Source organism: Trichechus manatus, unplaced genomic scaffold, assembly GCF_000243295.1.
Source record: "Trichechus manatus latirostris isolate Lorelei unplaced genomic scaffold, TriManLat1.0 scaffold00001, whole genome shotgun sequence".
NCBI lineage: Eukaryota > Metazoa > Chordata > Mammalia > Sirenia > Trichechidae > Trichechus > Trichechus manatus.
The window spans coordinates 9,660,244-9,673,044 of NW_004443937.1; the positions used below are offsets into that span (position 1 = coordinate 9,660,244).

General features: G+C 46.5%; 1 protein-coding gene across 1 annotated transcript; it reads left to right on the forward strand.

The window, feature by feature from the left end:
- Positions 1-337: 337 nt before the first annotated feature.
- On the forward strand, positions 338-11,585 carry ARPC4 (actin related protein 2/3 complex subunit 4). Its single transcript, XM_004368312.2, has 6 exons — positions 338-418; positions 3,939-4,057; positions 5,349-5,460; positions 6,905-7,000; positions 8,386-8,556; positions 10,673-11,585. The coding sequence occupies exons 1-6, from the start codon at positions 416-418 to the stop codon at positions 10,676-10,678; spliced, it is 507 nt and encodes a 168-aa protein (XP_004368369.1). The 5' UTR covers positions 338-415; the 3' UTR covers positions 10,679-11,585.
- The last annotated feature ends 1,216 nt before the right edge of the window (positions 11,586-12,801 follow it).

Here is a 12,801-nt window from a genome sequence, read left to right on the forward strand (position 1 = left end):
GGAGCCTGGAGAAAGGAAGGGGGCGCAGAACCGGAAGGAACGAAGAGCTTCACCGCCTCACCCTGTCCTAATATGGTGCCCAACCTGAGACTGGGACGAACCATTGCATGACTATGGGGAGAGACGGTGGCTAAGGCAACAAGAAGGCCAAAGGCATAAGCGAGAGCTCTATGGATACCTGGAAAAGCCTGAGTATCGATCTACAACTTCCAGAGTCTAATACCATGATAGTTCTAGCGGGAAAACTTCCCGAGTGTTCAAATGTTCCTAAGCTCCTCCTCCCCCCGCTCTGGAACAGAGATAGTATCGTCCGGAAGTCTGGGCGGAGACTACGGCTGCGCTTCGGGAGAAAGGGCAGGCGTCGCTGGGCAGGCCACTTCCGCACTTCCGCTTTCCGGCCCAGCCAGCGCCCGCGATGGTGAGAGAGCCGGGCCCCGGGCCAGGGACCCCCCCCCACACCGTTCTGCTTCAGAGCTCTGGGTCTGGGGGAGATGTACCTTTGCAGCAGAGGAGGCGCGGGGCCGCGGGATACCGGAGGGTGTGGGGGCACGATGGGGCTGGGAGAAAGAGGGTGGGGACTGATGTGAGGAGGAGGCGAGCGGGGGACACCTTGGTAAGAAGCAGGCCTGTGGCTTCATGGTCCGGCTCTCGAAGCAGGTAGGGAATACTCGAGGCGTGGAGGAAGCCGGAAGTGGGGCCTCCTAGGCTTGTGGAGCGTTTCGAAGGCAGGCACGTAGTAGGCCTCATAGCCGGTAGTAGGGCATCTGAGGGATGTAGGAGGCCCAGCTTCCCACCCGGAGTAGAGCTTCAATAAGTACACTTTCGTTTTCCTTGTCTGGCGACCTGACCCCATCATTTCCCAAGAAAGGCGTCCACACTTCCTTATCCACTCTTCTTGGTGCCCCCAGCGCTGCTTCTACCCCACTGAAGGATCCCTTTGTGTTGTTTCCATTCAGGCACGGCCCTGGTCATAACTGTATAGTGTCAGCCTTACCGTAGGCTCCAATACTGCTGATCCCTCCGTCCCTGGAAGTCCTCCCATTTGATAAATGTGGGCGTTTCTGGGAGTTGTGAGTTTGGCTCTCCACCTTCCTCTCTTTACAGTCCCTGGTGGCACCTGTCTCGTCTCATGCCTTTGATGACCTTGTGTATTTGGTGACTCTTGAATCTGCCTCCCTTGCTCTGACCTCTATATCAAGGGTCTTCTGGAAATCTTGAAGATACTTTGAAATCAGATCTCCAGATCAAAACTTACCTTCCTTCCTAAACTTGCTTGTTCTTCCTTCTGTGTTATCTATCCTACCTTTGTGTCCTCTTACCTCAGCTAGAACCTGGGAAGTTTTTCCTTTGTTTTTACTTCTGTTTTCTAATTGGCCTTTTTAAAAGCAAGTTTATTGAGGTATTAGAAAAAAATATTCCTATTTACGAAAAGGCAGGTGTCATGGGGTGGGCCACCTAAAATTCACCCTTTTTAGGTTTAGATAAATAGATAAATAGTTGCTGTTAAGTCGACTCTGATTCATGGCGGCTTAATGCACAACAGAACGAAATGTTGCCTGGTCCTGTGTCATCCTCAGTCGCCTGCATATTCTAGTCCATCTCACTGAGGGTCTGGCTGGCCCTCTGTTTCACCAAACACGATGTCCTTCACCTATTGATCATCCTTACGACATGTTGGACAGTATTCTGTTGTGATCCATAAGGTTTTCATTGGATAATTTTTGGAAGTAAATCGCCAGGCATTTCTTCCTAGTCTGCCTTAGTCTGGAAGTTCCACTGAAACCTGTCTACCATGGGTGACCCTGCTGGTATTTGAAATACCGTGCCACAGCACAACAAACTGACAGTTGGTGGCTTTTAGGTTTACCATCTGTGAATTTAGACAGGCACACAGTCATGTAACCACTACCACAATCAACATTTAGCATATTTCCGTCATCCCAAAAAATTCCCTTAAGCCCCTTTATAATGGTTTCCTCTCCCCCCACCTTAGGCAACCACTGATTATTTTTTTGATCTGTATAGTTTTACCTTTTCCAGAATGTTGCATAAATGGAATTCTTTATTATGTAGCCTGTTTAGTCTGGTTTCTTTCACTTACCATAATACATTTGAAAATCATTCATGTTGTAGGCATCAGTAGTTGTTCCTTTTTATTGCTGAGTAGTATTTCATCATAAGGAGGGACCAGTTTGTTGGGAGTTGTTCTTTGATTCCATTATGCTCTACATCTGTTAGTCTAATCTCTGTGATACCCTCTTTTTTTCGTCTCTGCTGCCCCAGGCCAGGCTCTCATCAGCAGTTCTTGAATAACCCTTTCTGCCTTACTTCTCACTTCCCTCTCTAATCCATTCTCTACAGAGCCACCATGCAGCTGCAGTCATGTAACTTCCTCCTCAGAAAGCCTCAACAGTTCCTTACTGCCCCCAAAAAGCTAAACTTAGTAACTTGCCATTCGAGAATCTCCATGATCTTGCCTCATTTACTGAGTTGTGTTCCAATATACAGCAATACTGTACTCATTACCACTTCTGGAATTCTTAATATCTTTTTGTGTTATTCTAACTTTGCTGACATTGTTTCTGTCGTTCATTCATTCATTCTACAGAGAATGAGTAGTAGCGCTCTTTGTTTTAGGTACTGAGCTTGGTGCAGGATGTATAGCTGTGAATAAACTGGACACAGTCTCTTCCCTCACAAGCTTAGAGATTGTGAAGGAGAAGCTACAAAAGACTTAAAAGATGTGCTGTTGCGAATTGTGATAAATACTATGAAGGAGGGAAAACCTGAGGCATGAGATTGAATACAGGGGTTCCTGCTTTAGAGGTGGAAGTCAGGGAGGGCCTCTGTGAGGAAGGGAGAGGCCTTAAGCTGAGGTGGAAGGATACTTAGGCAAAGAGAGAAGAGAAATGCCTGTCAGTAAATAGATCAGCATGTGTGAAGCCCTGAGGTGAGAAAAAACTTGGTTAATATAAGGAACTGAAGATAAACCAATGTAGCTAGAAGCTGCTCCCTCTACTGGGAATGTTCTTGTTCTACTTTTTGCTCATAAAATCCTCCTAATCCTTTTTCCATCTTCAAATCAAGCTAGTTTCTTCTGCAGATATAGATTACTTATATATCTAATTATTTCACATTTTTTGTACCATAGTCATTTACTTCTTTGTCTCCCCCACCAGGTTGAGGTATTTGAGGGTAGAGATGGTCTTAATCATCTTGAATTCCCAGCACCTGGCTCAGTGCCTAAGGAGCCCTGGCAGTGCAGCGGTTAAGCGTTCAGCTGCTAACTGAAAGGTTTGAACCCACCAGCCACTCTGTAGGAGAAAAGACCTGGCGATCTGCTTCTGTAAAGATTACAGCCTAGGAAACCCTATGGGGCAGTTATCCTCTGCCATGTGGGGTTGCTGTGAGTTGGAGTCGACTTGATGGCAAACCACAACAACAGCTTAGTGTCCGACATACAGTAGTAGATCTATACATTTGTTTACTCAGTGGACAGATTGTGGACAGTCATTCACCTGTATGTCTAGACCAGAGTTTCTCAACTTAGCACTATTGACACTTGCAGCTGGGTACTTCTTGCTTGTGGGGGCTGTCCTGTGTATCATAGGATGTTGAGCGCATCCCTGGTCTGTATCCACTTGATGCCAGTAGCACCCCTCCCCCTAGTTGTGACAATCAAAAATAGGCCAAAATTGCCAAATGTCCCCTGGGGGCAAATTCCGCCCCCCCACCACCACCACCAGACTGAGTGCCTTGAGGGCCTGGTCTGTTCTGTTCACTATGGTGTCTGAGAGCCAGGCACCCATATGCGAGCACCATTGGTACTGCCTGGCTCCCGTGTGAACTGAAGATAAAGAGGGGATTGCCAGCGGCTCTGGGTTGGGGGAAGGTTCATGAATTCTGATCCTCCATGTTCGTTGGGTATTTTCCTACAGACTGCCACTCTCCGCCCCTACCTGAGTGCCGTGCGGGCCACGCTGCAGGCTGCCCTCTGCCTGGAGAACTTCTCTTCCCAGGTTGTGGAACGACACAACAAGCCAGAGGTGGAAGTCAGGTAGGGAGGGAAAAGGTCGGGGTTGGGGGGGGGGAATGAATGGTGCAGCACACAGTGATGTTTATTGTCTAGAGGATGCCATAAACTTGTGTCCTGGAGTTGTCAGGACAGACTGCAGTTCACATATTTTGTCTTGCTGCCAGCTGAACAATGGTTCTCGATTTGGAGTTCAGAAAATAGGGTCACTGGGTTGGCAGGAGAAAACCCAGGGGAGAAACTACCCTGGAACCAAGATTGATTGACACAATGTGTGACTTTGCAGAGTGGGTTGTTTGTGTAGTATCTCCTGTGGTGTTATTGAACCCCTGGCAATTTAAAGAGAGGATAGAGAAATTAGATGTCTGAGATGCTAATGCCATACTTTTTTAATTTAAGGACCAAGGTTTTTTTTTCCTCCTACCAGCCTAGACACTTTACTTCTTATGTCTCACCTTCTGCTTTAAATACTTTATGTTTTGGATTATTTTCTTTTATTTAGTTTATGTTTTATAAGTAAATTATTCTTTTTTTCTTTTAAAGTTTAATCTAGGATATGTATAACTGAGATAACTAGTGTTTCCACACTAACTAGATAGGTTTGACTTTAAAAAAATAAATAACTGGTACAGTAGTTAGGATGTGCTGTGTTCTCTGCTTAACGTGTATGATTTCTACTAGGCGTTTTGAAATGCTGAGAAAAGCTCACGGACACCACCACCACAGTTAACTACTATTACAAATATTTAGGGACTCAAGGGAACTGAGTAGAGGCCTCAGCTGAGAGGGGTCTCAGTGGTAAACAGTAAACGATTCTGGATTGATAATTAAAGGAGCTGTTCCATATTTGTTTGTTCTTATCTGTAAAAGCAGGCTCTTTCTCCCCTCTCCCTAAGTGGTAGATGGGTTTGCCCGTAGTTATTGAAATAAGAGCTGTCGTTTGTAAAGCTCCTACTGTGTGCCAGGCATGCTAGAAGACGCTTGATTCTCTTTGATCTTCTTCAGTCCTCACCAGTGAAATAGAAGTCACAGTCATTTTACAGATGAGGAAATTGAGATTCCAATAGGGTAACTTGCCCAAGGAAAGTAACAGAGGAGGCTGGATCTCAAAACTTTTTCACCCTGACTGCAGAGCCTGTGCTGTTTCTGCTGGAGAACATGCTCATTGGCCCCCATCTGGGAGCACCCCTGCTTGTGAGTCTCCTACTCCTTGGAGTTGGTGTTCTCAGATCATGATTCCAGGACCTGCTGCGGGGTCTGCGTGACTGCTCTCTACCTCCATAGTACAGAGGCCTCTGTGACATTGTGTTTTCAGGAGTAGCAAAGAGCTCCTGTTGCAACCCGTGACCATCAGCAGGAATGAGAAGGAAAAGGTTCTGATTGAGGGCTCCATCAACTCTGTCCGGGTCAGCATTGCTGTGAAACAGGTGAGCTCACCTTGAAGCCCCTACCTTCCCAGGAGGCCCAGAGTTGGGAGTTCTCTCCCAAGCCAGGGACCCCCATCCAAGAGGTTAGCATGCCAGATTAAGGGTGCAGGAAACATAGGCTCTGCTTCCTGGAATATGCCCAGGATGTGATTTGCTAAACTTTGCAGATCAGTAGAATAAAAAAGAAAGAGAGGACACGCCCACCTCCGAGGCCTTGCTGCGGTGGAGAATGTAGGAAGTACAGCAGCCAAGGCCATGGGGTGTCAGATCAGAGAACCATTCCAAAGGAATGAGGAGTAAGTCCAGTTCAGAAAAATAAGCAGTAACAGTACCAATTTGATAGCTGCACACAGACTAAAGTTTACAGTATTAAAAAAAAAAAACACACACAAAGTGCTGTTTATTACGTTTCCTCAGGCAACATTTCACAAATGTCTGTCAGTCCCTGCCACCCCCATAATTTTTGCCAAATTTAAGACCATCTGGATGGTTATTTAATTAATAGATTTCTTTAAATGAGGTTATTTTCTTTTACTTAAATTTGTTTGAAAAAGAAACTTTATAGCACTACCGTAAATAGAAAAACAGTATCACTTGCCACGAATAGAGAGTAATTCTAAAAATAAACACAATGAAAACAAAACAGTCATATTAAATTCAGTCTAGACACTATTGCCTGCAGAAAGCTCTAAGTCTTAGGGCTTGCTGTCTTTCTTAAAAGGGGAGATTAACAAGAATTGGGAAGTGTTAAGGGAGTCCTGGAGGTGCAGTGGTTAAGAGCTCAGCTGCTAACCAAAAGGTCAGCAGTTCGAATCCACCAGCTGCTGCTTGGAAACCCTATGAGGCAGTTCTACTCTGCCCAGTAGAGTCAGTATGAGTTGGAATCGACTTGATAGCAATGGGATTGGTTTTGGGTTTTTTTAAGGGCATACCAGCACTTAGCTGCAAAGTCCTTCTCTTAAAATTATTGAAAGAGAATTTAGAAGGGAGAAACTTTGGGAATTGTTTGATGTTCAGTGTTATTAAAGTGGAGACCATCTAAGTTGATCTCTGATACCCTAGATGGTACACGTCACACACTTCAGGGAATGCAGCACTAGTGAAATGAGAAAGAGAAAGGCCACTTGGCAGCTTTGAATATAGGTATGGACTGTGGAAGCAGCTGATAAAAGACTCAGGTCTGTCAGGAGTACCTTTCTGGAATGAGTAAAGACAAGATCATAATAATACCCTATTGAGTTGGAGAGGTCCTTGTGTAGACCCTCTTTTCAGTTGGCAACCAGTTCCCCCACATTTCAAAGTTCAGGCAGTGGTGACTTTCAATACCAAACCCCACTGCTTCCACCAAGCCTGGGGGAATTTGGAGTCCAGCGACCAGGCTTCAGGTTTCTGTTGGGTTAGGGTGCCACATCAGAGAAATCTGTTTCTCCTTTGTTCTCCCCAGGCTGATGAGATCGAGAAGATCTTATGCCATAAATTCATGCGCTTCATGATGATGCGAGCAGAGAATTTCTTTATCCTTCGAAGGAAACCAGTGGAGGTAAGACCCAGTGGGGCTGGGACCTTTGTCCTGGGTTCACCACTATCTCCTAGTGGCCTGTGACCTATGTTTGTAATACCCAGGCGTTCTACCACAGCCAGCCATGGTTTCTGAATTCACTGTCACTGGTTTGGGACTGTTTGTAGACCCAGGATTGCTGTTTCTCTGGCTGTAGGGCTCTCATTGACTGAGTTGAGAGTTGGCCTTCATTTCAGCTGGAGTGGAGTAAAGTAAATCAGAAGCTTAGGAGAAACTGGGTCCACCTCAACCATGGAAAAGGCAAAAAAGATGGATTGTTGCAGTTTAGGGCAGCGAAATGAACAAAAGAGACAGACACACACAAGGACAAACAAGACTGCAGCCCTGAGGACTTGCAGTGGTTTATTTTTAAGGTCTCCGCCTGGGCATTATGCCAGCTAAATATAAGTTGTTTTCTTCCTCAAAGCACATCAAGACTATAACAAGTATCCAAACTTATCTTTAAGGCTCACAGATCAGCAAGTTCTCAGAGACTCGGTGTTCCCTCCCGTTTGCAGGAGGGAACGGCATGTCTGCGTGCAGGACATGCGGTCCGGATCCCGGAGACCTTGAAATGAGCTCGGGAGTGTCCGCGTGCAGATCATTCCCAGGCTGATAATTTCCCACAATGGATTGCTCATCTTCCAAGAGCCTACCATGTAGCAACAGAAAATACAAAATTAGGAATTCTTTCTAAGCTCTGCCACCAACCAAATCATAGTCTCTCAGAGCTGCAAATGATATTGGGTCATTCGTTGCCTGATTTTGTGCTTAAATTCTCTCCACAGACTCCCTACCAGGTGGACTTAAAATATCCCCAATGACAGAGCAATACCATGCAGAGCAGCACATGCCATCATCAGACATGTTGGCCAAGTTCTTCCTTAAAATCAGTCCAACGTTTCTTTGCCAGTCCTTGATCTAACCTCTGGGGCCACACTTAATAAAGAAAGTTGCTGTTTCACGTGCAACTTTCAGATAGTTCCAGACCTCAGTCCCATCCCTCCCCACATCATCTCTTCTCTAGACTAAACGTTTCCAGTTGTTTGATTAGAATCTTCTGTTACAAGATTTCAAGACCCTTTACACTCTTGTAACTCACTCTGAATGCAACTGTTTGTGCCATAGATTGTCTTCCAGAGACGTCTGTTATACACAAAATTCACAGCTGGGTTCAGTCACTCAGATCAAGCATAGTCACCCCACCAAAGCAGGGGCTGATGACTGAAATGGTGTTAGCTTAGGAGCAGATCACAGGCAGCTGGAAGTATGTGGATGAGTGAAAGTAGAGGACTTGGCCAGCTAAGTACTCGCAGAATGCTAATTCTCTCCTGTTTCTTCTCCTCCCTACCATCTTCCTTCTCTAGGGGTATGACATCAGTTTTCTGATCACCAACTTCCACACAGAGCAGATGTACAAACACAAGTTGGTAGACTTTGTGATCCATTTCATGGAGGAGATCGACAAGGAGATCAGTGAAATGAAGCTGTCGGTCAATGCCCGAGCACGCATTGTGGCTGAGGAGTTCCTCAAGAATGTGAGTAGGGGGCCTTTCCAGCTTCCTTCCAGAGGTGGGAGGAGCCCTGGGGCATGTTGAGAACCTAGCATCTGCTCTGATGGGAAAGTGGTGCCAACGGTGTGTTAATATTTCCAGAGGCCTCCAGGACTGTTGTGTGACAGGTCAGCCAGGTGCTTTTGTGCTAGAAGACTTAAAGTTCAGCTTTGAGATCTGGAGGCCATTTTCCATCTCTGGGTGTCTAAGTGACACCTCTCTTAGTGTGGCTCATTTCCTCATCTCAAAATGTACGCAAAGGCCTTACCTATATTTAGTATAAACCCAAGTGAGGCAAATTAAACCCGCATACAAATTTTCTAGGAATATAGAACAGTTAATTATGATGTAATTCCACTTTTCAAGCAGACTTAAGTATTTTTTTTCAGCATCTGTTTTTCAGGCTTAAGGCCATGGTTTCTTCAGCCTGCTTTCCATCACTCTCATGCCTTAAGTCCTCCAGATCCCCTTAAATTGTTTGTGCCTTTCTAACTGAAAGGAGTACAGTCCTCCAAAGGGAGGAATTGTTTACATTGATGAACTGAAGACATAGTTGTTCTTGTTTGATATTAGGACATGCCTTCTTTCTTTGTTTTCTTCTTCCAAACAGTCTTCGGTTTGTTGACATGTTCCACTCAGAGCTGACTGTGATCCCTAGATGGTGGACTTAGTGTTTACTCCTACAAGAGCATACAGACCCAGCCCAGAAGGAGCTCAGATTCCTAAAAATGGAAATTACACCTGCTTCCCCTGGGGTTTAATTATACTGAGGGTGGCCAGCGCTGAAAGTAGCTGTACTGTGTGCACAGGGTAGTGTGGTGGTTAAAATCACACAGACTGTGACTCTACCACCTACTCAGTTTCCTCAGCTATAAAATGGGGATAATATTTACCTTTCAGAATGGTTTAACATTAAATGAGCTATGTATGCAAAGCATAACACCTGGCAGATAGTAAGTTTTCCATGTATTATAGCGCCAAAGTTTTGTGGCCAGAGCGCTTGGAGACCTCTACATTCAACTGTAAGGAAAAATAGCTCTTGTCCTAATTTAGTATTTGGCTCACTCATTCAACAACCATTTACTTAGTATGATAATTGCATTTCTCTAGAGTTATACAGCTAAAAAAGCACGTGTACAGGTCTCATCTAATATTTTTTTGCATCAGGTGTTATCTCCAGTTGACAGATGAGTTAACTGAGGCTTTGGGAATTTAATCCACTTGCCCAAAGTCCCTCAGCCAGTAAATGAGGAACCAGGACTTGTAGCTAGGTTTTCTGACTTGAGGAACTAAGATGGTACCACAGCATCTGACGGGGTTACAAACTCAGGTGCATGCAGGGGTCGGTTAGGAACGTACACGAGTGAAGCAGGCTGGGCGGGGACTGGTGAGCACATGTCTCGTCTGAAGAGGACCACCGCCACCCAATTCTAGCCCATCGTGGCTTCATCTTCCCACTTTTGAAAAGAATCCCCAAATCCGAATTTGTATGTGGCATGTTTTAAAAGTTGGCAGTTGCGTAATTCATATTGTTTTAACCATTGTGTGTGCCAAACGGTACATCTCTGTGCGCTGGGTTCAACCCATGGGCCATCGGTTTACAATCTCTGGTTTACTAAATGTGCAGTACTGTTTTAGGCATCATGGCAGATACCTGAGGGTAGAAAAGGTTTCAAGGGCCTATTCTAGTTGGGCGATCAACCAGAGCATAACACAAAGTACCAGATCCTGGGCCCCTGTCACCAGGCCCCTTGTATGAGCACCCCATCTTCAAGGAAGGCAACCTCACTTCACCAAGCATTGCATTGTATCAGGGCTATTTAGCAGCCTCCGTGCCATGGCCAAGGGGAGCTGTGGAGAAGTCATGTTGCCCTTTAGTGTTCTGCCTGGTCTAGTGCTAGGTGTAGGGCCAGTACCCCATAGATCCCTGCCGAACACTGCTGAATTAGAAAGAGTGTGTCCACCAGGTGTCCTGGGACCCAGCCTCACACCTCAGAGATCTGAGCACAGTGGCTGCTCTTGGATCAGCCCGTCTCCCCAGAGCAGGCCCGGCAGGATCTAATAATAACCACCACTCACTGCCTCTTGCTTCTCTTGACAGTTTTAAACCATCTGGCTGGATCTCCTGGCCTTCCCCCTCTGCCTCCTCCGCATCTCTGCGAAGGCGTCCTGGAGTTGCTTCCCGGAGCAGCGGCAGCAGCAGTGGGAGTGGGAGTGGGGAGCTGGGTTGGGGTGGGCATTGGCTGAGGGAGGGGGGTGGTGTGCTTGCTAGCTGGGCAAGAAAGCAGCAGTGGACCTGCCCCAAGGCCACCAGTGCCTGGTCAGGCTGGCTTCTGATGTTCAGTCCCCTGGGTTGGGACAGGTTTTTTTTTAACGTCTTAAAACTTAAACTCTGTGCTTGTAGGAGACTGTAACCTTCTTCTTTTTTTTTTTTTTTTAAAAAAAAACAAACAACCTTCACCTCCAGTGACTGTGACTGGTCCCAGTGATTGTACCTTATTGGCCGCTGTGGGTCTGGGCGGGCCTGGAGCCAGAAGGCGACTACTGTTCCTCCCCATGCAGCCTCAGGTGGGGAGGGAGGGATAAGACTCCAGTTTGTCTCCCCTGCCCTCTTATATCCAAGCCTTGTTGGGCTGAGTAGAAGCTGTGGGGACCCTCTGCTAGCTTCCTGAGCTCTGCCTGAAGATGACCACCCAACACTGTTAAGGGACAAGAGCTGAATCGGTGACTACCAGCTATGCGTAGGAGCTGGGGCCTGAAAGCCAGGCAACCTCTGACCTCAGGGGCCATTTCGTGCCCTCCCAACGGAGAGGGGCCACTGTGTCGCCTTGTCTGTCAGTGTAGTGCCTGAGTTGGAGGTGGAGAGGTGAGTCCTCCTCCAGAGCTCCCAGCCAGGCCCTTCTCCCCCTGCTCCAGCTCCTGTGCTCCTGTGCTCGCTGTACCTTTTCTTATCTGATGGATCCTCCCTCCCCTAATTAAAGTCTCTTCTTGCCCCTTTGGGGCTGCATGAGGTCTATGCTCTGTGTGTATATGTGAAAGGAAGGGAGGTGGGGCTTTTTCTCACTTAAGGCCATATGGCTGGTACTTGGGCCCTGAGACAGATCCTCACATCCCTGCCAAGGGCTCCAACCCAGAGACCTCTTCATTGCAGTCTAGGTACCATCCACTTCTGCTACCACACTCTCTGCCTATACAGAATTTTAGTGCTTCTCATGTAATGATCTCAAGTAGGCCGAAAGGTAACTTCAGAAAGTGTTCCCACTGTTTCCTCGTGGGAACTACACTTTGTAAGATGGCAGTGGCTTGCCCCAGATCTCACAGCCAGTGAGCAAGAGGTAAACTTCAGATCCAAGACTTCTACCTGTGCTGTCGAATACATACGGTAGCACATGTAGTTATTTAAATAAAGTTTAAAACTCAGTTTCTCAGTCTCACTAGCTACATTGCAAGTGCTCAGTAATCACAGGTGGCTGTTGGCTGCCATATTGGTACATATATAGAACATTTCTGTCATCAGAAAGTTCTATTGGACGGTGCTAGACCTGTTGGGTGAGGCCTTGAAGTAAAAAAAAAAAAAAAATTGGCTTTGTGTTCTGAGTCTTGTTGAATTTGAGCAAGTTATTCTGTGCCTCAGTTTCTTCATCTGTAAAGAGAATGAATATAAATACTCCGGCCCAGTACCTGCCACACAGACACTTTAAAAAGAGCTGTTCTTCCCACCAGCTCAGTATCTGAATTCTTTGATAACAATGTGCTAGGCACGGAGGATGCTATCGCTGCCTTGACACTTGGGGTAAAAGAGGTGGGTAAATAGGCACACTGAAGTGTCTCATATTCCCCAGTGGAACTGTTGGGGTCCTGGGAGATATATTTACAGGAGACGGTGTTAGGAAAATCTCCAAGAAGAGGTGGCCTTGGAGCTGAACTTTTAGAAAGGTTTTCTCCAGATGGCTAAAGGGGTCTTTTGGAGGGGAGGACAAGGTAATGTTCTTAAAGGGAGGAGGGGCTAGAGGTGGGGGCAGCTTGGATAGCTATCACCCCCTTTGTGACATTACCTCTGTGACCTCCCCCTGCCACCTTGCAGGGTTAGGTGTGTCCTTCTCCGGGCCACATGGCTATGTTCTGGATTTGCAGTGTGCATGCTAAGGGTGCTCACAGCAAAGCTGGATGCCTACTAGGGTATGGCAGCTGGTTACTCGGCCATCCCCACAGGACAGCATTGACCAGGTG